The sequence below is a fragment of the Rhinatrema bivittatum genome, chromosome 10 (genome assembly GCF_901001135.1).
Source record: "Rhinatrema bivittatum chromosome 10, aRhiBiv1.1, whole genome shotgun sequence".
Lineage (NCBI taxonomy): Eukaryota > Metazoa > Chordata > Amphibia > Gymnophiona > Rhinatrematidae > Rhinatrema > Rhinatrema bivittatum.
This window is the reverse complement of record NC_042624.1, coordinates 86,238,368-86,263,633: the sequence shown is the minus strand read 5'-3', so window position 1 is coordinate 86,263,633 and position 25,266 is coordinate 86,238,368. Positions and strand designations below refer to the sequence as shown.

The window sequence follows — 25,266 nt, the reverse complement described above, 5'->3', positions numbered from 1 at the left end:
GAGAAATGATGCAGGTGGCTTCTCTTTAGAAATTTAGGTATAGTATGCACATTAAACACACCAGTACTTGCCATGTACTTGTAATCTGGATTTGCCACTGTTGAAAACAGGATGCTGGGTTTGATGGACCCTCGGTCTGACCCGGTAAGGCACCTTACCATGATCTTATGGTTCATAATTTACAATTACAGGGGCTCTTTTAAAATTGCCCCCTATATTGGAAAAAGAAGAAACTGAAGCAAAAACCTCACACAAAAAAATATATTGAAAGCACAAAAATCTTAAAATGTTCGGATCAAAAATTGATATTTTATACTAAAGATATCTATCTATCTATCTATCTATATATGATATGGGAAAATCATGAGAAAGATAATCTCCATCCGTTATAACCCAGGTTCTGTTTTTCAACAAAATACACTATAATGCATACTGTGCAAAAATATCAGGTATAAATAAGAAATTCTTCAGGTAATTAAAGTCATGGGAACGGAGGCAATGTCTTATTGAGAACTGGTAACTGGTTAAAGGCAGTGCCCCTTGCTTCTTGCAATTGTGCAGGAGAAATTGCAAAATTAACTTGTTGCCACATAATTGACAACTTACCACAGAATCAACATTCCTGAAAGCTTTCATACCTCTTAATTCAATCTTTTGAAGAAAACTGCAGGGTGCCTGCTTGTCTTCAGTCATACCTGGGGGCCATGCCTCTTGCACAGAGGCTCATGACTAACTTGGGGCTGGGCAGGGTTTCATGGCTGCACACAATTTACGGCAGGCCTCCCTCACTGCCCCCCTTGTTCCTCTGGTGTGCTGATGCTTTTGCGGCATGCCAGTGATGTCATCTGGAGCGCCGGCTGCCACCGATGACATGGACGGTGGGGGACGCCAGGCACAGGCTGATGACATGGACCTTTAAATTCGGGTTCCAGCACGCTGTTCTTCCTCTTGCCCACACCTTCTCTTCCCTACCCTCCCACTCCTTCTAAAATCAATGTTTTCTAACATTTGGCTTAACATTTTTGTTCAAAAGTTAATGTGGGTAGGGGTCTAAGATTACTTAATCGTGTTGAGTAGCCAATCAATGGATGAGAGATAGATTCTGCATGTTCTGGTACACACAAATTTTTTACTGGACAGACAATATTATCTAGTCAATAACTTGTCATTGTTTATATTGTCACAGCAAGGGCGGTACCCAAGCCGATGGCAAGTTCTGATGGGGGTGCGAGTACTTCAACACGGTAATAGGCTAATAGAGCTGCGTTCTTTACTGCCAAGTCATCTTGTGGGGATTTGCATATTATTTGTGGTGCGTTTGAATGGGAGGTGAGAATGTGGGGAGGAGGGGAGGAGGGGGGGCGTGGTCAGGACAGGACAGGCACTATAATCCCAGCTCCCAGAATTATCAGCTCTCTCTCTGCTCCAGTTCCCACCCCTCACAAACAGCCTGCAGGGAACCCTCTTCTTCTGTTGTTCCCCTCACCCTCCTGTCCTGAACTGAGGAGGGAAAAAGAAACGTTGAAATGGACAGAGAAAGCAGTCAGAATGTCTGATCCCTCAAAGATCTTTGAAATCCTCATCAAACCAAAGATGATTTTGATATAATTCCTGGATGGAGTGATGTCCCTTTAGAAGAATTTTATCTTTATATACAAAGGTTCTTGTACTGCATGTGTGTTCAATCATACATCAGCTACAAAGACCTTGATGTGTTCTGGAAATCAGAAGCTGCCGGTGTCTGACAGCTGGCAGATTAATTTCAATTCATGGAAGCATTGATGACCGAACTTCTGCTCATAAGTTTCAAACTTGTGCTAATTTAACCCCTTTTTTTAAATCTATTACCATGTGTGTAATAAATGGTTATATATCTTTCTGTGTAATTAATATCATAGTGTAAACTATAAATAAACTCAAGCCTCTGTAGTGAGTCCCCCTTATCAAAAGGCGAAGAGACGATGCAACAACTCTCCAGCCCCTGAAGCAGACACTTAGCGTCGAAACACTGTCAGTGTCAGGCAGGCATGAGTTTCAACTTTGAAAGAGATATTTTTCAGTACCACAGTTATAATTCAGAGTCAAGTAAGATAAGTTTTATGAGTCTTTGTCATCTCACAAGTTGAGCGTATTCACATTCGGAGAGTTGAACAAATTGAATATTACCTTACAAGTACTTTGAATAATCACACAACAAGATTTTATTTGTATAAGCAAAATAATGAAAATTTCAACAGCTGTATACAGAGTGAAACGGTACTTGTTCACCGTTTGAGTTATCACCGAGGAATGGTTATCATCCACAGAAGTGGTACCAGAGTTGGGCAAAGAATCATTGATTTCCCTGTCTTGTTGTTTTTGTAATTAATATCATGACAAACTGTTGAGAGCATTTCTAGCATACAGCAACTTATACAATGACTTTCAAAAGGATTCAACCCCCTAAAAGATTTGTGTGGATTACAAATGACAATAACACAGATTGTTCCAGACAGCATGTTTATTGCAAACCAATATGCTCTTATTTGTAAAATAAAATTAAAAACTGAAAAATGCAGCTTGCATAAGTATTCAACCCTGTGCTGTGGAAGCTTCAAGTTTACACAAATGAAAGATATTGCCTTAACAATTGGCTTACAATTGGCCTTTACCTGTGAATCATTAAAAAGGGTCAGTTTTTCTGGATAAAAGACCCCCTAATTCCAATACCATTGGTCAGACTGTGAATCTGAAGGAAAGATGTGAAAATTAAGACCAATGAACATTCTAAGGAAATTAAAGATAAATTTATAGACATGCACAAGATAGGAAAAGGCTACAAAATAATATCAAAGTGCTTGGATATCCCAGTGAGCACTGTTGGATCAATTGTGAAGAAATAGAAGCTGCATCATACCAGGCCGTTCCTCATAATTCAGTGTCCAAGCAACACGACAACTTGTGAGGGAAGCCACAGAGAGGTCAACAATCACTTTGAAGGAGCTACAGAGTTCAATGGCAGAGACTGGAGTGGAAATGCACCATATCAGGAGCTCTGCAAAGAACTGGCCTGCATTGGAGGGTGGCTGGAAAGAAGCCATTAATGAAGAAAAAGCACATCAAAGCATGTCTAGAGTTTGCAGAAACCATCAGAGTGACCCAGCTAAAATGTGGGATAAGAGTTTGTGGTCAGATGAGAAAAGAAATGGTCAAACTCCAAAATGCTATGAGTGGCACAAACCTAACACTGCCCATTCCTCAGCAAACACCATCCCAACAGTAAAATATGGGGGTGACAGCATCCTGTTGTGGGGATGCTTTTCCTCAGTGGGGACTGGGCATCTTGTTAGGAGGACAGATGGATGGTGCAACATACAGGGAGATACCGCATGACAACCTGCTTGAGTCTGCTAAAAAAAAACTAAAACTTGGGAGGAAGTTCACCTTTCAGCAGGACAAAGCCAAAGTGACACAGGAGTAGTTGAACAACAAAAAGGTGAATGTTCTACAATGGCCAAGTCAAAGTCCAGATCTCAATCCAATCGAGAATTTATGGCACGGTTTGAAAATTGCAGTGCATAAGAGTCATCCAACCAACCTGAACAACCTGGAGCTAATCCGCAAGGAAAAATGGGCAAAAATCACTCCCAAACAGCGTGCAAAGCTGGTAGTAACTTACCCCATCAAACTTAAAAGCTGTTACAGCAGCAAAAGTACTGGTCTGAAGGGGCTGAATATTTATGCAAGCAGCATTTTTCAGTTTTTAATTTTATTTTACAAAATATGCAGAGAAATAATGAATTGTGACTTTGAAAATTTACTTTAAGAGCAGACTGGTTTACAATAAACATGCCGTCTGGAACAATCTGTGCAAGTGTCATTTGCAATCCACACAAATCTGCTGACGTTTTAGGGGGTCGAATATTTTTGCAAGCCAACGTATATGTGGAAAGACAAGGACTTTAAAAAAAAAAAAAAAAGAAGAAGAAGGATGGCTGCACTATTTCAATTCAAAATAAAAGTGAAATTTCACAGTTAAAAGTTTGAAACTTATGTGTCTCAATTTCATAAGTTGTTGATTTTTGTACTTGGCACAGTTTTCTCTTTATTTCTTTATGTGATTTATATTCAGCATTTCAGATTACATTAAGGTACTGTAGGCAGCTTTCTATCTCCAGAGGGTTTATAATCTGAGTTTTACCTGAGGCAATGGAGGGTAAAGTATCTTACCCAAAGTCACAAGGAGGAGCAGTGGGATTTGAATCCTGGCATCTCTGGTTCACCTGTATATAATTTAAATAAATGATAAAGGGGATGGAACAGCTCCCCTATGAGGAAAGGCTGAAGAGGTTAGGGCTGTTCAGCTTGGAGAAGAGACAGCTGAGGGGGGATATGATAGAGGTCTTTAAGATCATGAGAGGTCTTGAACGAGTAGATGTGAATCGGTTATTTACTCTTTCAGATAATAGAAAGACTAGGGGGCATTCATGAAGTTAGCAAGTAGTAGAGATGTGAATCGGAATCGGTTCTGATTCCGGTTCACATCCTGTTTTTTTTTCGTCCGGCCCGATCGCAGTTTTGTTTATCGGCTGCGCCTGAGCCAATAAACAAAAAACCCACCCCGACCCTTTAAAACGAATCTCTTAGCTTCTCCCACCCTCCCAACCCCCCAAAAAACTTTTTACAGGTACCTGGTGGTCCAGTGGGGGTCCCGGGAGCGATCTCCAGCTCCCGGGCCGTCAGCTGCAACTAATCAAAATGTCGCCGATGGCCCTTTGCCCTTACCATGTGACAGGGTATCCGTGCCATTGGCCGGCCCCTGTCACATGGAGGGAGCACTGGATGGCCGGCGCCATCTTTAAAAATGATTCTATTCTAAAAACATGCTTAAGGCTGATAAAACAAACAAACAAACAAACAAACAAACAATCTAATGGCTTTCCAAAAGCGAGTGAGTCCCAAAATTCAAACAAATTGAAGTGATGCCCTGGACCACCTTGATTTCTTAAATACCTGTAGAACTACTGGACCCCAATTAATTACTGTACTAAACACCCCCAGACAGTCACAATCTATGTATGAAATTGGTTAATGTTTGCCCAGGATGGAACAATACTGCAGGCTTACATTAAGAGTCAGTCACTTACTCCGATAACCAGCAGGCCTCTTTTCATGCCACTTTGACAGCATCTCATGTTTTTCCTGTGAACAAGCATCAGGCCTGGCATTTCAACAATTCTTTATACTCTTTCCTCAGTTGCTTAGTAAACAAATGACTGTCATAAGAACATAAGAAATTGCCATGCTGGGTCAGACCAAGGGTCCATCAAGCCCAGCATCCTGTTTCCAACAGAGGCCAAACCAGGCCACAAGAACCTGGAAACTACTCAAACACCAAGACGATCCCATGTTACTGATGCAATTAATAGCAGTGGCTATTCCCTAAGTAAACTTGATTAACAGCCGTTAATGGACTTCTCCTCCAAGAACTTATCCAAACCTTTTTTGAACCCAGCTACACTAACTGCACCAACTACATCCTCTGGCAACAAATTCCAGAGCTTTACTGTGCATTGAGTGAAAAATAATTTTCTCCAATTAGTCTTAAATGTGCTACTTGCTAACTTCATGGAATGCCCCCTAGTCCTTCTATTATTCGAAAGTGTAAATAACCGATTCACATCTACTCATTCAAGACCTCTCATGATCTTAAAGACCTCTATCATATCCCCCCTCAGCCGTCTCTTCTCCAAGCTGAACAGCCTTAACCTCTTCAGCCTTTCCTCATAGAGGAGCTGTTCCATCCCCTTTATCATGTTGGTTGCCCTTCTCTGTACCTTCTCCATCGCAACTATATCTTTTTTGAGATGCGGTGACCAGAATTGTACACAGTAAGGTGTGGTCTCACCATGGAGCGATATAGAGGCATTATGACATTTTCCGTTTTATTAACCATTCCCTTCCTAATAATTCCTAACATTCTGTTTGCTTTTTTGACTGCTGCAGCACACTGAGCCGACGATTTTAAAGTATTATCCACTATGATGCCTAGATCTTTTTCCTGGGTGGTAGTTCCTAATTTAGAACCTAACATCATTTAACTACAGCAAGGGTTATTTTTCCCTATATGCAACACCTTGCACTTTCCAGATCATTTATATATATATTGAAAAGCGTCGGTCCAAGTACAGATCCCTGAGGCACTCCCCTGTTTACCCTTTTCCACTGAGAAAATTGACCATTTAATCCTACTCTCTGTTTCCTGTCTTTTAACCAGTTTGTAATCCACAAAAGGACATTACCTCCTATCCCATGACTTTTTAGTTTTCTTAGAAGCCTCTCATGAGGGACTTTGTCAAACGCCTTCTGAAAATCCAAATACACTACATCTACAGCTATGCTGTTTGCAAAACTACACCTTTCCATGGAAGCAAATTTATATCATTCAATGCTGATAAATTTGTTTCAAAAAATAATTTAAAATTTCTTATTGCAGTAATTGCCTCCCCTGCCCCAGTAGGGACTGTCTGTCTGAAGAAGTATACTTGATTTACGCTTACAAGAAACAAACATAAAAAGACAATGCTAGAATGTTAAAAACCCTAAAAAGAAAAATAAAATCCACACCCCCTCCCCAGAACATTGCTTACAGCTGCAGCACTGCCTAATTTCTTCAAAAAGAAAAAAAAACAAAAAAAACTTGCATCTTTGCTTGCTCTGCTACTTACCCTTTCAGTTTTATTTCTGTCTCCTTTTTTGTGAGGTTATTTTTATACACCGTTCTTCCCCAGCCCACCATCTTTAATAAAATAACAACAATAATCTTTCCTAGAAGTCACTGGTAAGTCCTTCATGTGTATGCCCCAGAATTTCTCCTGACTTGTAGCTCAATGTCCCAGCCACTAGACTTCTATAGCTGGGGTCTGTTTATGATCACACACTGAGGGAGGCATTCAGGCCTTAATCTGCATTCTGTCCCGTATAGGCACCAAAAAAGTAAGAATGCCTCAGAAGAAATATTAAAGCACATCCAAAACATTCAGACTGGTCTGTACTATACAGCAGAGCCCCCTAGTGAGAGATAGAAGGTGCTGCTGAATCGTCAGCCAACAGCTGGGCTTTTTTTTTTTTTTTTTTTTTTTTAATAGGTTTGTAAAAGGACTGCAGAAGATGAATAAGATGCTCCTCTAGAACAAAATCACTATTGCATCCTGGCTGTGTTTAATAAGGCAGAAATACAGTACACAGCAGTGGAGACACCGTTCCTTGTAAGTTAGAATTTCACTTCCCACGAGCCCATTACTAAATGGGGGTTCCCAAAGCACAGGGACATTTTTGGCACAAATGCTTTCTACAATACTCTGTTGAAAGTCTACTGAAATCAGCAGGATATGTTCCAAGGCACAGCAGCAGGAGGAAGAGGCACTTTAGTGGTTACAGCGGCAGGCCAGGGTCAGAGTCCCGCTTCTCCCGCGTATGCTCCCCTTGGCCAATCCTGGACTTCCGGTTCTGTTTAAAAAGGCAGTTAAGAGTAATGACAGGGTCGCTGCTAGTTCAAAGCTGAAACCGAGTAGCAGTGCATGCAGAGAGACAGAGCCAGAATGTGTGCCATCCAGTACAGCGTCTTGGACTGTTTCTTACGTCTACTAAACTGATAAGTATAAACGCTTTGTTTTTGTATTACAGACACCGCATAGGTTTTCCACCCCTGATGAAGCCCACGGAACACGCATCGTGTCGGGTCGGTGTTTTCAGATATTGTGCAAGCAATGCTCAGATAAAGTGTCCGGTTTCTCCTGCAAACAATTTTGTTTAAAATTAAAAATCAACAAAAATAGTGCGGTCACCAGTGATTAAAACATTGGGTGCACAGTCAAGGTCAAGTTGATTTGACGTGCACAGCAGTTTTTAAAAACGCTGCACGCCCTTTAGCGTGAGGCGTTCAGAGATAAGCCCACGTATAGTTTACGAGGTGTCCACATGATTCAATTGTACTGTTTTTCAGCTTAAGTGTATGGTGTTTTTGTGTTCTCTTGTTTGAATAATGCATCTTACATACACAGTTTTTGTTTCTTCCCTTGTGACCCTGGGCAAGTCGCACCCCCTCAGGTAACCCAAAGGGACGGTGACTCTTAAACAGGCGCACGGTTGCACACGTGCGCACAATTTTAAGTGGGCGGGTGCCTTGTGTGTGCGCAAATGCCGCTTCTACCGCTTAAGCGGGGGGGGGGGGGGGATTTTAATAGATGCGCGCAGACGTAATTCCCCGTTTTCCCCACTTTGTTTCCAGTTCACCCAGGCAAGGGACAGGACTTCCAAACCCTCCGAATTTAATAGCCCTCTTTGGGCCACCCCCCCTCCCCCCCATCTGTGTAAATTTTTTTTTTTTGGTTGTTTTACGACTTACACGCCATCCATAGCAGAAGTAAAATTACGCGGCAGGGGGGGGGGCCCCAGCTTTGTCGTGTCTGCCTGTCTGTCCGCTCTTACCTTAAGTACTGGGGCCACTCTCCATGGACAGGTTTGGATGAAATGTTGATAGGAGAGACTCTCCCCTAAGTTTCTAGTTCTCCTACTAAATTTTCTTCAGAATTCATCCGCAGAGAATCAAGCCCTGATATGCTCATATGAATGAATGAGCAGAAGGCTGCCGGGCCGGGCCAGGTGGGAGGCTGTAAAATCTGGGGTAGCCAACAGGGCCCATCCCGCCGGATACTGAAGTTTGTCAGGACCAGCCGGCACCGTGAGCATTTGCTGAACCTGGTGGGGCTGGCGCCTCCCGGCCATGCCGATCTTGCATATCGTGTGCCATCTGCTGGCACTGCAATACTTCAGTGGGAGGAGACAGCAAACTGCAGAGAGGAGGAGGGAAGGAACGGGGAAGGCCGCAGGTTGAGGGTGAGGAAGGAAGAGATTATCGGGAAAACGTTTGGAAGGGGACGTGGTTGGGGAGGAGGGCAGGGAAAGGGGGTCATAGTTATGCAGAGTGGAATGGGGGCGGGAGAGGAAAGAGTTTGGTGGGAAGGGAGTGAAGGTTGGTATGAGGGGTGGAGGAAAAGGATTAGAGGTTGGTTGGGAGCAAAGGAAGAAACAGGAGGCAAGGAGAGGACTGGAGGCAGAGAAATCTCGGTAGCTGTGCTGCTTTTGGCCTCTGCTAATTGGTTCCAGGTTGCGATATATTTTTGATACGTGGAGACTTGTCCGCCGTGAGCTGCACATGGAGCACCAACTCATTTCACATGGGTCACTGAACAACTTTGGGATATTAGTGGCTTTTGGTCCCTAGTGACCCAAACTGGATTTGAACTGGTCATTTAAATGTGGAAGGCACTACCGCCCTGCCAGCATCAGTCCCTCAAGCTACCCTGAACCACCCCCAGCGTGCTCATTATTTTGTTTCTGGCATACATTAGTTGACTGCTTTTTTTTCACATGAATCTCGGCATAGAGGAAGGGACGTATGCTGGCAGATACATGACTTAAGCAGAGACAGTGGTAAGGGATAGATTTTGAAGGTGCTAAAAGCTTATGAAGTGCTCCGAGATACCACATGGGTGAAAGAAGCTTAACTACTTACCAGTACACTGCATTTATCAATTTTATAATACTTTTCATTTTTATAGTGCTACTGGACCTACACTGTACTTTGATAATAAGTATTCCGGTGTAAATCCCTGTCCTAACGAGCTTACAAACCTAAAAGGTGAATTTTAAAAAAACCCAGTGTGCGCCAAAACTAGGAGATCTGCAAATATGTTAGGCCAGCGTGTCCCGAGCAGATTTTAAAAGGTGCCCGCATACACGTGTATCTCCTGCTGCGTGCACAAAAATATTTTTCCCATGGTTTGGTCTGGGCAGGGCATGGGTGTTCCTGGATTTCACATTGAAACCTGTGCTATTTCCTAAAGAAACGCGCTTAAGAATTTATTTTGAAATAAAAAGCTTACAAGTAAAAACAGGGGGGACGTAAAAATTGCATATCAGCCAATAAAGCAGTAAAGCTGATGGAGCAAAATGCTAACAGTTATTTCATCAGAAAAACAGGTTCTCTCTATGGCTTGAGGTGAAACAGGAGAGAAGTTAGGCATTCAGTTCCAAATTCACTATAAAGGTTCTAACATTGATCCAGAAAATAATTAACAATACTGAAGTACCATGATTGGCTTTGACCTTACATATGCATATTCCACCGTGGACATTAAGATCAACAAGCAAGGTTAGAGCAGTGGGCCATGAACCAGGGAAGCCAGGATTCAAATCCCACTGCCACAATCACCTTTCTATTGCCTCAGCTGCAAAAATATTTTTAACGAGAGAGAGAGAGCACCTCTGTATATTTATTTATTTAGAGATTTTATATACCGCGGCACATTCAGAACATCACCTCGGTTTACAAGGAACAATAATGCAGCAACAGGCTTTACAATAAAATACTTGGAGAACTATAGAGTCAGTCTGACACTCCATATATATATGTACTACTGTACAATACAAATGCACTCCTCTAGTTATACTTGTCATCCAATATGACCTCAGAATGTTTCTGTACACCACCCCCCCCCCAAACCCCACCCCGATTCAAAGTGCCCCTCTACAGTGGTATATATATATATATTTATTTGTTTGTTTGTTTTTATATACCAGTGTTCGATTTACTTATCACATCGGTTTACAAATAAATTGAAAGGTGTGGGGAAGGAATTCCTTTCATTTGTCAGGTACAGTAAATGTTAGAGAATAATTAGCAGCAATACTGAAACCGTGCCAAAATAGATAGGATAAATAATAATAATAGTGTAACAAAGGGAGTAGATAGAATGAGTATATATAGTGTCAGAGTGACTCTATACATAAGAGTCATTTATCCTGGGAGAAGCAGGATTTGAACCCAGACTTCCCTGGTTCTCAGCCTGCTGCTCTAACCTCTAGGCCACACTTCCTCCTCTTTAGCTGTATGGCACTCTTGGACAATTCTCAGGAACCTTCATTGGCCTGAAGGGTAAAAGGAAGTCTACCCTGACTGAGATTATCCAGCTCCACACCCAGCAGGGATTGCCCTGGTAGTGGCAGTTTGATCTCTTTTCCAGGGCTTGAGCTCACTGTTACCTCTGCGCCTCAGGCCTCAGCAGTTCCATCACACAACAGACTAAATCAAATCTGGATAGCCACTGTGGAAGCCACTTTAGCCAGCTCTGCAGGGTAAGACCTACTGTGTCTGTGTGCACAAATGAAATCTGTAGTCAAAAGGCGCACATAAATGAGTTTGTTAGGCAAATTATTTCCTCACACTTCTGTAGCTGTGTAACTTGGTTCTATTTATTATTATTTTTACCCAGCGCTTCCTGCCTGCTCGTTCAGGCTTCCTGCCGAACCAGAGCCAACCTCAGCTGGGCTACAAAACCACGAGCCTTCATTCACAACTAGGAAGGGAAGTTTTCCCACACGTGTAATCCTGTCATCAAGCCCAGTGACAGTGCATGGCCAGAAGCCTCACAGAGAGCAGTTCCTGCAAGATCCCTGTACATGGATAAATCTGAATTTGACTCATAGGTGTCCCAATTGTAAAATGGCCGACACTCCCTCCACACCGACTCCTACCTCCAACTTCACCAGAGCAACAGAAAATAAATAATTAATCTAAGCCTAGCCTCCCACATGCCACTTCCATTTTAATCTTTAATTTGTGTGCTGTGGCACATGGTTACCATGTCACCATTTCCATATGGTGGAGGTGTAACAAGACCTCACCCTTTGTGTGACTTTAAAGGGACTTTTGTCAGTGTTGGTAAAAGGTTACATACTTTTTCATGATAAGGTCCCAGTACAATCCATCCGCAGAACGTGTAGCCAAGGTAGATCATCCCAGCACAGCAGCAGAACCGTAACACTTTGGGCAGGGATGCTTGCATTGTCAGAATCAGGACCTGCATAATAAATGTTAAAGATTTAACAAAAAAAAAAAAAAAAGTGTCTCTCCGTTCAGCATACTTTCGGGTAAATATTTTAGCGTGTGCTTACATTATATTTCTGGAAATAACCCAAGTATCTGATAACTCCGACCCAAACAAGTAATGTGGATGTTCCAAGTAGCAGGCTGCAAACATCATAACTTGTCAGATTCTAAAAGGAAGAAAGCAAGGCAATTTTATAAATCCTTCTCCTACACAATGCAAAGAAACAACAGTACAAATAGTTATATTCACTGTAAGAATATCAGCTATCCTCTAGGTTTGCTTTTTCAAGAAAAACTTTGGGTGCAAAAGGAAACAAATCCTGAAAGCCAAAATGAAGTTCCTACTTCATCGCTGTTGCACCCAGGTAAGAAATATTTGTTGAACACCTTTTTTTTTTTGTTTCATGCCCTACACCTCTCTATCACTGTTCAGGGTTCATGATCTCCTCATAACCCATCTTCCCCCGGCTAGAGGAGGAGGACAAAACCCACGCTGGTAAAACACAGCCGCAGAACCACCCTCCCTCGTCTCAGCTCAATTCTTATCCAATTTCGCTGGCCTTCCACTGCACCTCTCAGTCGCTCTCCCAATGCTTGATGCTCGCTGTCCCATCCGAATCCTGACTCGCTCTCTAAGCCTGTTCTCTCCACTTCCAGTAATGGACCACACTCTGTCTCCTCCATTTTTCTACCGCTCTTCTCTTCCACTTCCAGTCATATGTCTGTCTTCTGAAGCAAGCAATCTCCCACCCCAAATCACTCTTGGAAGGCTTTATTTTTACTTTATTCCTTGACCGACTGCAAAATAGTTAAAAAAAAAATCCAACACACAAACACATTAGTGCAGTGCATGTACAAAAAAAAAAATACAATAAATTTCACTTCATTTGTTGCATTTATATGCAGTTATATACACCAGGGCCCTAAGCGGTTCATGTTGTCACATACATAATAAAATTAATCAAACATAAGAAAATATTACAGTTCTGTACAGAAACTCATAAAAAGAGCGCTGAAGGAAAAAATATTTAGTGGATCTCTTAAAAAAAAACTCCTCATAAAATAACCTATACGAACAAACAAGGCTTTAATAACGCCTTGAATGACTTAGTGCACATTGTCAGCCACACTTCACGTGACAGGGAATTCCAAAATACTGGGGCAGCATCCATAGAAACATAGAAAATGACGGCAGAAGAAGACCAATCGGTCCATCCAGTCTGCCCAGCAAGCTTCACACTTCTTTTTTTCTCATACTTATCTGTTTCTCTTGGCTCTTATTAACCTTAGGTTCTATTTCCCTTTCACCCCCACCATTAATGTAGAGAGCAGTGATGGAGCTGCTTCCAAGTGAAATATTAAGTTTGATTAGTTGGTTAAGCGGCAGCATAGCTCTCTGCCGTTGAAGCAGAGATATGCGTGAAGTATTAGTTTTACTTCTCCCCTGCCGTCGAAGCAGAGAGCAATGCTGGATATGCGTGAAGTATTAGTTTTTCTTCTCCCCTGCCGTTGTAGCAGAGAGCTATGCTGGATATGCATTGAAAGTGAAGTATGCCTTGAACGTCACATTAACTATCATCTAATACTGATGATCCGAGTATGATCTCTCTCTAGCCTCAGCTAGATGGGCCTGTCGCACCAAAGGGACATCTAGCATACCTCATTGAGATGCCCGTAGTGTTATAAACGGACTAGCAAAGCAGTCTTGTACTTGATTCGTCACTCAACTGATAACCAATTAAAAAAAAAAAAAAAAATCAAATAGTGTTGGGGTGATATATTTCCACCTGCTAACTCCAGAGATTAAATCGAGCAGCAGCGTTCTGCAAACACTGTATTGACTTCAATGCTAATTTTGGTAGACACCCTCTAAAATAAATAGCAATAAACAATAAACCAAACCAAAAAAAATCCCCATTTAAAATAAATTTTAAAAAGTCTTGTTTACTTGCAGTTTGCAAAACCGTCCCCTTCCTTTCATTTAGCTTCCTCTTTCTTTTCCCGCCAGACATTTTTCACAGTTGTAAGTTACCACAGAATAAAGTGTCAGGGGACAAGCCACAGGAATCTTTTGCCTCTTAAAATGGGCCCAATATAATAATGTGTGCTGGGTCATTTCTACAAAAGCTTTTTTTTTTTTTTTATTATTAATGAAGCAATCAATATTGGCTTATTGGATGAATGAAGAGACACCGACAGTTACCTATTGGAGAATTAAACTACAGAAGCTAGCCACTTGTGAACATCTGATAGTTTGTGGATCAAAGAATCAGGACTCCACTAAAGCGGATGCATTAGCATACAATTAGCTTTACTGCATGAGAGTTTAAAAAAAGAAAAAAAAAAAAAGTATGAGTGTGTTAAGAAACTGTGCACTGCATTTCAGCACCCAGTTTAAACACACAGCTTATTATATCAGCTCCAAATATGCAAACTAAAATCCTAACAATATTCTAATCCCATAGTACTCTTAAGGTACAGTCATACAGCACAGAAAAATAGCTGAAGGCATATTATGGAATAGGATAGTGTTAGATGATAATACCCAAATTGTCTATAATTTTTAGTTTCAAGAGGAAGAGTGGCCTAGTGGTTAGAGCAATAGGCTGAGACCCCTGGAACCCAGGTTTCAAATGCCACTTCCTCCCGTGGACATTCCTTGGCATCTTGGACATGTCACGTCACATTGCTTCAGGTACTCATTTATAGACTGTAAGCTCTTAGAAGGGATTTACTGTACCTGAATACTAATAAAGCTGTAAGCTGCACAGAAAGGCAGGTGAAAAATCCAAAATAATTTTCTTGCTAATATAAAAGGGAGAAAGCCACCCAGAGTGTTTGAAATGGATACTGCAGCATCAGATCTTACCTTAGCTTTTATTTCCATTTTAAGTATGGATCCAATTATAGTCATAAGGTCACTGATGATCACCAGGACATACCATCCATTTATGAACTCCAGGCGGTCTGCATGGCACACGTGGCGATTGTACTTCTCCAGGATGAAATTTGCAAATCTCTGTATTAAAGTAAGAATTGCTCGACTATTAAAGTGGTTTTAATTCCACTTCAAAGCACAGCACTATGCAGAAGGAATGTAATGTAATTAGATTACTACACTGAGTTACTTATGTTCAAAACGGACTACTGTTGAAATATGAAGTTTAGTCCGCTGAAAGGAGAGAGCTTTTTGGAGAATTCAGTGAATTACAGCTAAGAGGTATTGCAGTGGAAATAATTGCCAATTAGAGATAAGGCGCCATGATTTCACACAGCGCCTGCTAACACACCCACACCAAGGCTCTTTTCCTCTCCATGCAGTAAGTACCCAGGAAAACATCACACTAATGCTGAAAGTCTGTTCTTTCCTTTCTAACAAAACAAATAAGTAAGCTTTTCAATTTCAAGAAGCATAGTTTACTACCCGACCTTTTAGAGGCACAAGCTTTAAAGTGGTACATCAATCTAGCTAACAGCAGAAGATTCCACAAGGTTGAAATGACATCCAAATAACATATAAAGGAGAAGAAAGCGTTTAAATGAAAAAGAAAAAAGTTATTTTCTTCATATTTTCATGGTTTCGTTCCAGGCCGCACATGCCCAGCTGACCTCTAATCTCCTGCCAAGCCTATTAAGGAATCATAGACAGAGGTGCGCAATTCCCCAAAAGGCTGTGCTTGCGGGTGGAGGATGGCACACTGCCAAATAAGAAAGCAAAGTTGCTTAAACATGTAACAGGTGTTCTCTGTGGACAAACAGCCAGACGAGTGCTGTGATGTCCAAGAAGGCACAGACATAGAAGATACCCTTTTAAAAGTCTTTCTGGGCATGCATGGGTGTTGCTGCACAGCTGCCGCACAAGCCTCCTCAATCCCTTCTCTAGCTAAGCTTTTATGTGGCTGGTTTCTCCTCCTGTCCATAGAGAACATCTAAAGGTCCCTTTTTCTCTGTGGACGAGCAAGACTAAATCAGCCATACATGGGGGCTCCCAAACTGAAAGTCGAAACACATTGGAATTTTTGCTGGACAGAGAAGAATTGCAACCTGTAAAAACAAGGAAGGAGGGGGAGAGTTGAAGCTCTTGGTCAAGTAGGTTTCTTAAGAATGCCAGGCCCAAACTACCACCTCTGCAAGAATCCTCTTCGAGATAGTCGTGCATGAAGCACACTAAGTGGCTGCTATGCAGATATATTGAATTGAAGCAGATCGGAGACGCACCATGAGGTTGATGTCACTCCTACTGATGGGGCTTTAACTTTGCCAGGGAGGCTGACAGCCTTACCTGAATGAGGTTTCAGGAAAAGTGATAGCAATACAATGGCATGATTTAAATGAAACGGAGATACCATTTTCTGTTGAAAACTTGGGGCGCGTTGTAAGAATTACTTATTTTTGAACGTTTGATTGAGAGCTCCTTGGATTAGAACAATGATGGAAACAAATCTCCCTCATGCATATCACTGTGGCGCTCAGGGACTGGAGTTTGCCATCCACATGCGGAGGTTACTGCTATTAGGAATAATACTTTCCAGGATAGAAACTTGAGAATCGGCTGAGACACAGGCTATAGGATTAATTACATTAGGTGGCGGTTTTACCCCATGCCGCACTGCATAATCACATGCTGCAGCATACCGATGTGTGCAATACCAGAATAAAACTGAAAAATTCAAAAAGTGGATACAGTAACACCACAACATCAACCTACGGGCATGTGATAAGCCCTGCTGACATTTATTGCCCCTGAGGCAGCTCTCGACTAAAGAGCGAAACTCTGCCAGAGTCGGGCAAATTTCAAATAAAGGGCAATTTATATATAGAGAGAGAGTGGTCAGGCAGGTGACTGGTGTGTGTGTGAGAGAGAAAGATTGGTCAGGCAGGTGGCTGGGGTGTGTCAGAGAAAGAGAGATTAATCAGGCAGGTGACTGGTGTGTGTGTGTGTATATGAGAGATAGATTAGTCATGGGCCCTAAGGAAGAAGAACGTGAGGACAGAGCTTCAGCGGCCCTTGCTGCTTCTGGTATTGCTGTTGGCCTACAAGGGAAAGGAGTACAAGAGTTACTGGAGAGGGGTAAGTAAAGGTGGCTTTTTAAGTTTATCTTTCTTGATTGACTGCCATTTTAATTATTAGGTATTATGTGATGTGTCTGCTGTTAGAAATAGTTTATTGGTGTTTGGAGAATTTTTAATAATTGGATGTTCCATTTATTAGTTGTTTTGAAACATTATATTCTAGTTTTAGAATTATTTTATATTTCTCGGGGAATGTATAAATAGAAATGTGGAAACAAAAACTGAACTGGAATCAGCAAGAAGCCAAACTCTGTATGCATTAAAACAAAGCAAAAACAAAAACATTAGCTTTATGGTCACTTTATTCTGTATTTGGTGAGGGTCTGTCTGTGTTCTGCGTGTGTGACCCAGCTAAGGGTGTTCTGCGAGCTTTTAGTTTCTGTGTAGGGATCTATAGCAGCCTGGCTTGTTCTGTTTTCTTAATAGGAGGTGTATTGGTGTTTAGGGCCTGATGTAATTTTTGCAGTGCTGCCTTTTCATAGGAAGGGTTGTTAACTGTTTGAGTTCCATAATGCAGGTGTAACTTTGTGAGCATTAGTTTGTGTACATTATTTCAGATCCTGGAAGTCTGATAGGTGCTATTTTTTGTTTTGCACAGAATGCAGAGTGGCCTTTCTGGGTTTCCATTCCAGTTTCTGTTTCCATATTTGTAATTTGTGGTCTTTCTGTACTTGGTGAAGGTTGCTTCTATGTGTGTGACCGAGGTGAAGTATTTTACTAGCACGTAGGCATTTGTATCAACATTATTTGTTGTGTTTTCTCAATAGAACATGCATTGGTGGTAAATTACTGTTTTTCATAAGGAGGGCTATTGCACCTGGTAGGAGAGAGTGTTTATGTTGCTGTTATTGAGATGTCTCCAGAAATATCTTTTTTTGTATGGTAAATTGAACAGGGAATGTCCTAGTTCTGCTCTGCACCCATTGTTGGGGTTTGAGGGGGTTCCTGTGGAATGCAGAGTGTTTGTTTACATTTAGCCTGGTGATGATCACGTGTTCAGTGTGTCACGCATGTGAGAACCATCTGTGAGGTGTGTCCAGACCGAAAAAAGGTTAAGAATCACTGTTCTAGATGCCTTATATTCCATGTGGAAACTGGAGTCATGGTCCTGGCTTCCAGAAAGCTCAGACTTCTTGTTTTTAAGTACTAATCTATCCAAGAAGGCTTTCCTTTCTTTGTCTGAAGGAGATGACAATTGATATTTGTATTTAAGCTCTCTGTGCAGGAATGCTTGAAGAGACATTCCACCACACACAGTACAATTAGCCATGTGATGAGTGAGTCCAAGGCAACAAAGATGTGCCTCATACAGATCAAGGCTTGACATCTTGCATCTACAATAACAATTTAAATTTGCCTTTTAATTGACCTGGATCCCTCTTCTGACATGTTAAAGGAAACCAAAGAAAAATTATATATGTTTTGTTTTCTTTCAGAGGAGGCTCGACAAGAAGAATAAAAGAACTAAAAATTAAAAAGAAAGAATGAACTGCATGACAAAAAACCTTGAAAAACCCCAGCAGCAGCTAAAGAGAGCAACTATATGCTATTACTTTGGTGAAAAGAGAATGAGGAGGCTCACACAGCAGCAACTGCACAGTAATATCGCACATGTTAAGAAAGATTTCAAAATCGGAGCGAGAAAGAGAGAGAGAAAGAGAGCATTCCTTTCAGTGTCCACGGAAAATCTCTCTTCCCTTGGGGTTTGCTAAGCCCCGAATACCAAAGAAAACAACCTTTACATTAAAATGTTGTCTTCCTGTGTGTATATCACTATATTTCAGCTCCATATAGCCTCCTGTAACTTCAACACCTAGAGAATATTTTTAAATGACCAGGCTAGTGTGGCCCCGAGTAATAAAGGTAGCAGTTTAGAAAGGAACCCAGCATAGAAATAATGTGCTGGATCTTAAGTAGATATACTTCTGAATTATGGGACAAGTTTACAACTGAACGAAATTCTTTACCTGCAAATACAAGTTGCTAAAAATTGGAGAAACCATTCCCAAGTGGGAATTATGGAAGCAGAATGGATAGTCAGAGAAGGAATGAGAGAAGCACTTACTTTCTGCAACTTCAGTGCAAGAATAATGGAGCGTGTGCAGAGAATAAGGGAAGTCAAGCAGGCCAAGAGGACAAATCCGTCAAACACTAGAAGGTAATGAGTGTTTTTCTGAGCTAAAAGAAAAAGAAATACTATTGTAATTTGTCTTTCACACTTTTGCTTGTTTTCAGTCTTGAGCTTTTAATCACGAGCCCACTGCTCAGCAAAAAATTATGTGGTTAGATTTACTCCACCTCCATGATATATAGAAATAGGCACATCTGGGACGAATTCTTGCTTCCATCTGTTAGCATAATTCTCTACTATTCTTGCTATTACAACTTATAGTCCAGCTAGACAGAAGTTGTACTCTTTCTTCACAATGAATGTTTCCTTTATTTTGTCATAAATGTCCTTTAATTAAGTTGATAAAACCAATGTTGGTTACTCAGTGGTGACACTGAGTTAGAGTTGGGTGCCTAATACCTAGGGTGCCTAATACCCAGAGCCAGTGCAAGGGTATTAGGCACCCTAGGTGAACCTTTAATCTTGCACCCTCTCCCCCTTAAACACCTGCCTTTCAGCAGCAGCTCTGGCATAGCATTTCCCCTCTCTCACCCCACTAAACACCTCTCACTCTCCTGCATCTCCTTCCTTTTGCCCCCCAGTTCAGTTCCCAGCATCCTCTTTTTATCCCTCTGTCCGGCATCCCTCCTCTCTTCTTCCTCCACCAGTAGCATTCTCTTTCTCCCCTACACTTCCTGTTCAGCAAACCACCATCACCCCCAGTCTTTGCCCCTTTTTTTTCACAGTCCCGAGCATCCTCTCTCTCTCCACCCCATCCTCACCTGCCCAGAATCCTCTCTTCTCCATCCCACCCTCGCCTGCCCAGTACTCACTCCCTCTCCACAACTCCCCCACCTACCCAGCTTCCTAAATACCCACTCCTCACTTCTTCTATGCATCCATTCCCCCTTCTGTTATGGTGCTGCGCCTTAAGTGTGGGTACAAGGCACCTGAAAGGTTTCTGGGGTTTTTGCCCCCACCCCTCTCCAAATTTTGGCACCCTAGGCAACTGCTTAGTTCACTTAATGGAAAAACCAGCCTTGCTCTCACCCCCTTCTGGCAACAGAAATTCAGTCAAAGCTAAACAGGAACAGTCTCAGTAGGATGAACCAATTTTATATATTTATATATCTTTGCTGCTGTACCTTTACCTGTAACCAACAATCAGTGATTTTCAAATTGCCTATCAGCCCTGCTGATGCTCTTTCTACATTTCAAAAATTACAGTTGTACTAACAGACACTGTACCAAAATAAAACATGGCCCAAACTCACTGTTGTCATATCTGAATATTATATTATTACTATTATATTATTATAATATTATATTATTATTATATTATTAACCATTTCCTTTTCTATAGTTTTTTCAACTTGAAATTTACATTCCAAAAAATTCCAAATAAATGTCAGATTTTCTTAAATATAGGAAAGGTAATTTTCAAAGGGGCTTCTGTGGCTAATGTGGTGTTGTAGCCACAGAACTGGCCCTTTAGAACAGGGATGCTCGAACCGGTCCTTGGCAGCCCCCATACCCACCCCACTCCATCAGGTTTTCAGGATATCTCTAATGAAAATGCATGAGATTTACTTGGATGCATTACCTTCTATGTATGGAAATGTGTCTCATGCATATTAGGGATTTCCTGAAAACCCCTCAAAGGACCGGTTTGTGCATCCCTGCTTTAGAAAACTGTGCAACTGATACTTGCATAAAATTGCACACATATGCACTGTACTTTACATGCCTAAGGCAAGATATATTCCTGCAGATAAGAGTCTAACGAAAAAGTATGTGCTCAAATTCTCTCCACAAAACTGCATGTCCCAAATAACAGTGTAACAATGTGCATGTAGCTTTACTGGGGATAACTGTCATAATGGATTTATGCACACAAGTCCGCTTTCAAAACTGGTGTAACTTATGTTTGCAATTAATTTATGGACAATGTTACAAAATTATCCCCACAGAGCCCAAACATGTAGCCTTATTTGAATAATACAAATGAACCAAGTATACACAAGCATTCACATATCATATATATATATATATTACTTACTGGAGCCAGATATATGCCAGCCTTTGCATTCTTCAATGTCAGCATCACTGTCAAAATAGAGCTTTATTTTACCACTATGGGCTCGGTTATCAAAAGTAATCTGAAAACAAACAAAAAAAAATATCACTTCTTTTGGGTGAGATCTGGCAGTTTCCTCCTCAACAGTAATCAAGGCGGGGATCCAGCACCATGAGCCTTCACTTGCAACTGCCTGAAGATTTTTCCTTCCCTGTTTCGTATCTCCTCTCAACTCATCTAAGCCCATTCATCGCAGGGACGGTCCTGGCGTCAAGGCTCCTACCAGAACCCTATAAGCATGGGCTCTTAATGGTTACTGGGTGTCATTGCTGTGTGATGACTGGGACTCTCCTCCCCCAGGGGCCGTCAGCGCTGCCACTGCAGCATCTCCAGACCTGAGAAACGTGGTGATTAGAGGTCCTGAGCTGGGAATTGAAACCTAGGGTCCCTCTTTATGGCAGTGAGCTGTTCTGCCAATAGGCCGTCAGGCTGGTACTTGAAAAAAAAAATTACATCTTAGTTTTCAGAGCTTTACTAAAAACACTCACAAGCAAGCGCCAATAGAAACCGAAGCTTATTAGCACGGCTCAATTAGCATCAAAATATTTTTGCAGATGATATTTTATTAAACCAACATGAGAATTATCATTGTAGATGAGCTTTCAAGACCACATTGGTCCCTTCTTCAGATGCAGAAACAAGAAAGCACAGCCTTCAAGAATTTAGTTTACCTGCAGCTGCTGTGCATTTCATTACATGATTTACTTTTTTTCAAATGCCCTCCGGGTACTTTGTGTGGACTAAAATCAAAGATGGAGACTGCTAGCTAAAGGGGGAATGTGCTGTAGGGAGATATCCCATGTTTAACCATTGAAAGCACCCAATATGAATCATAATAGCCAAGAAGTGTACTGCCTAGTATACTGAAAGCCAAAACACTGTTACAGCTAAAGAAAATAAACTTTGCCCAGATGTTACTTTACTTAAAGTTTTTTTTATATGTTCTAGGTTCTATGTAATGCTCTCAGGCAAGTTTAATTGTTTCACTGTAAACCGGTTTGATTTGTATCCAATGCAAGAAGATCGGTATATAAAAAACCAAAAATAAATAAACAAATAAATGAGAACTTTAAACCAGAACCGAAGGATACTTATCAAGATCTGCCTGTTTGTAAGCTCCTGTGTAAATAAAACCAAGGCAGAGGGACAATGCAGCCACTTAAGCTCATAAGCAGAAGTCAGGAACAGGCCAAGGGAGGGACCTTGAATGAAGGGGGAGCATTCCGAAATGGAGAAAACGCCAACGCTGGCGTACAGCTTGGCATACTGCCTCTGTCCAGACGTGGCAGGACCCCACTAAAGAAAAGGGGAGGGGGGAGGGGAAAGACCAGCAATGTGGCAATGACCCTCCACCCACTACATGATTATGCACGAGCTTATGCATATTTATCAGCTGGAAAGTATAAGACAGGGGCAAATAAGGAGAAGAGGAGTGAACCCAAAGCAGCCCAGCAGCCCCTGCTATCGAGGAGGGAGAAGACTAGGTGTGGCCAGGAGACTGGAGTGAGGAGATGCCCTGCCTAGGGTCTGACGGTGGCAGGGAGTCTGAAGTGATGAGGAGCTGAGAGCAGCCCGGCAGCTCTGACAGTACCAGACCCAGAAGCAAGCCCCTAGAGAGCCTGGCAGCAAGCCTCCTTCCCAGACGGTTCTTCAGACCTCCAGCCAGAGCCTGCTTCAGAGGTAAACAGAAAGAAATCGCTTGAAGTTGGGACCAGGGGTAAGTAAGTTGGCCATAAGAATTAATATATTAGGCAGGCTAAGGTTTATGGCATGTTTGAAACTACCCATGGTACAGAACTTTTAGGGTAAACTGGTGCTTAATAGCCAGGATGTTAGAGACAGGAATTGTTATCTTCTAAATGCTAAATCCTGCAAAATCTGATAAATACAAGTCTAATTCTGAGGCGAACACAATGTCTTTTCCTGAACTTAGGATCGTGAAGTGGGAGGGGACGAATCCTGTAGCAGACAGGTCCCTGCACCCCTAAACTTACTTACAGTCCACTGTGCAGTCCTGTTTCTTTAACCCTTTTCTTCCTGGCAAATGATCTACCCATCATCATATTTTCACAGGAGCATATAAAGTAGTCAAAAAGTTACACAGCTGGATGGTTAGGTTAAAAGACCAGAAGTCCATTGAGGTCAAAACATCTTCCGATTACTTAACAGTTCTCGCTATTCCCAAGAAATAAAAAAGTGTTTATGTTCCAAAGAGCTGAAGCAGAAAGGAGAGAAAACCTCAAATGGATGCTTCAGTGGAATGCAGAGCCTTTAATCTCTATGCTCCCAGTTCAATCCTGCTTCATGTGGTAGGTGACTGGAAACAGTTACCCTCTGATGCCTATTCAGTGGCTTGTGTGAAAGCAGTCAGTGGCCTGATCCAGCTCCCGGTGAGCAGGTGATCACCGAACTAAAACCACCATTGCAACCTGGGTTTCCAGCTGCTGCAGAGAAGGTCCACAAAGAGGACAGAAGAGGAAAGAGAGCAGACCCCTCCCACCTATACAGAAGAGAAGCCAAGCCCACCAGTGGGGCAGATGCCCTGGATTTTTGGTTATAAGGAGGATCACAGTCTTTTGTGATGTTATCCTTCGAGAGCAATGAAAGTCACTAAAGAATGAAAAAAAAAATTATAACATAAAGAGAAGAAATCTAGCAAAAATAAAAGCTCTGACCTTTCTGAACCTGGGGAAAAAGTCATTTGATGAGAGAAGGCACTGAATGCTAGTTTTAGAAATTTCATTTAACACAGATACGTTTAAATAACCTATATGAAATCAGTGCATACTGCCACTGCTGACCGATTGATGGCTGAAAGACAGATCTTAAAATATTACAACATAATGATAATTTGTGATTACAGACTGCTGCAAATTCTCCTTTTTTTTTTTTTTTTTTATGGACCTGGCAGTTTCCTCCTGCTTTTTGGAGTTTCTGGCTCAGTCAGAACCATGACCGGGGGGTACTGGTGCCATGAGCCTTCATTTGCAACTACCCAGGGACATTTTCCTCCCCCGATTCGCATCTTCTCTCAGCTTACTTGAGTCCAATCATCGCAATGACAGTCCTTGGCCGAGGAGAAGCCATGCACTGGGGCTTCTGACACTGAGAAACCTGCAATCATAGGCCCTAAAATCTGGCCACTAGGTATCTCCACTGCACAACGACCGACTCCCCCCTTCTCTTGCCAGGGGAAGTGAATACAGTCTCCATCCCATCCCCAGCCCCAGCCCCAGATGATCCAGAGCATGCAAGACCAGACTGTGAATCAAACTCAGCCCTGGAGCACTGCACATTCTAAACAGATATCAAATATTTAAAATGAAAGATTATGGCTTCCGCTGGGTACACCAGAAGCTGCATAACCACCATCACCCGTGGGGGTTTTTTTTTCCCCCTCTTAAATGCAGTTTTTCAAGTATAAAATTCTGATTCACTGAACATGAACATTACTGTATCCTCGTTTGTAGTAGTGGCTCGTTAATGAAGAGCCAGATGTAAGGACTGGGCAAATTTCTTGCAGTACTACTTCTGTATCTTTTAAACAGTTCAGCTCTGTGGTCTTGTATCAGAATTATGCCTTAGCCTAACTTTGGTTCAAAATTGCACTAGCTAAAATGATTTGTGGCACTTTTGCAATTTTTTGTTTTTAAGCTATTTTTCCAATTGTATAGTGGTGAAAACTAGGGAACTTTTCCCCAAAGCCTTAAATTTGGTACAAACACAAATTCACTGTATATTCAAAATACTTGCAAATTTTAGTATTTGGGTTTTGTTTTGGTTTGTTTTTTTTTATCATCAAATCTGGCTCTTAATCTTTTTGCAGCAGCAGAGCAAGCTTCCACCATATTTTACCCTCTTGTACAAGTACTATGAGTTATACTGAATAATGCAAAAATGTTAGTAAAAAAAAATCAAGAATATTAGTCTAATATGATACCTTTTATTGGGCCATTCAAATAAAGATGCAATATTGTTGGTTCAATAAAAGTTATCATAACCTACGAAGATTCT

The 25,266-nt window shown here is 41.6% G+C and overlaps 1 protein-coding gene across 4 annotated transcripts in view; it reads right to left on the bottom strand.

Moving 5' to 3' along the window:
* The window catches only part of MCOLN2 (mucolipin 2), a 76,621-nt gene that overhangs the window by 21,942 nt on the left and 29,413 nt on the right, over positions 1-25,266 (bottom strand). For all 4 annotated transcript variants that reach the window (XM_029618283.1, XM_029618285.1, XM_029618286.1 and 1 more), the window contains exons 7-11: positions 21,175-21,274; positions 19,071-19,183; positions 14,802-14,951; positions 11,998-12,099; positions 11,781-11,903 (exon numbers count right to left, since the gene is read on the bottom strand). In XM_029618283.1, the coding sequence (XP_029474143.1) occupies positions 11,781-11,903; positions 11,998-12,099; positions 14,802-14,951; positions 19,071-19,183; positions 21,175-21,274 (588 nt within the window). The remainder of the gene's footprint in view (positions 1-11,780; positions 11,904-11,997; positions 12,100-14,801; positions 14,952-19,070; positions 19,184-21,174; positions 21,275-25,266) is intronic.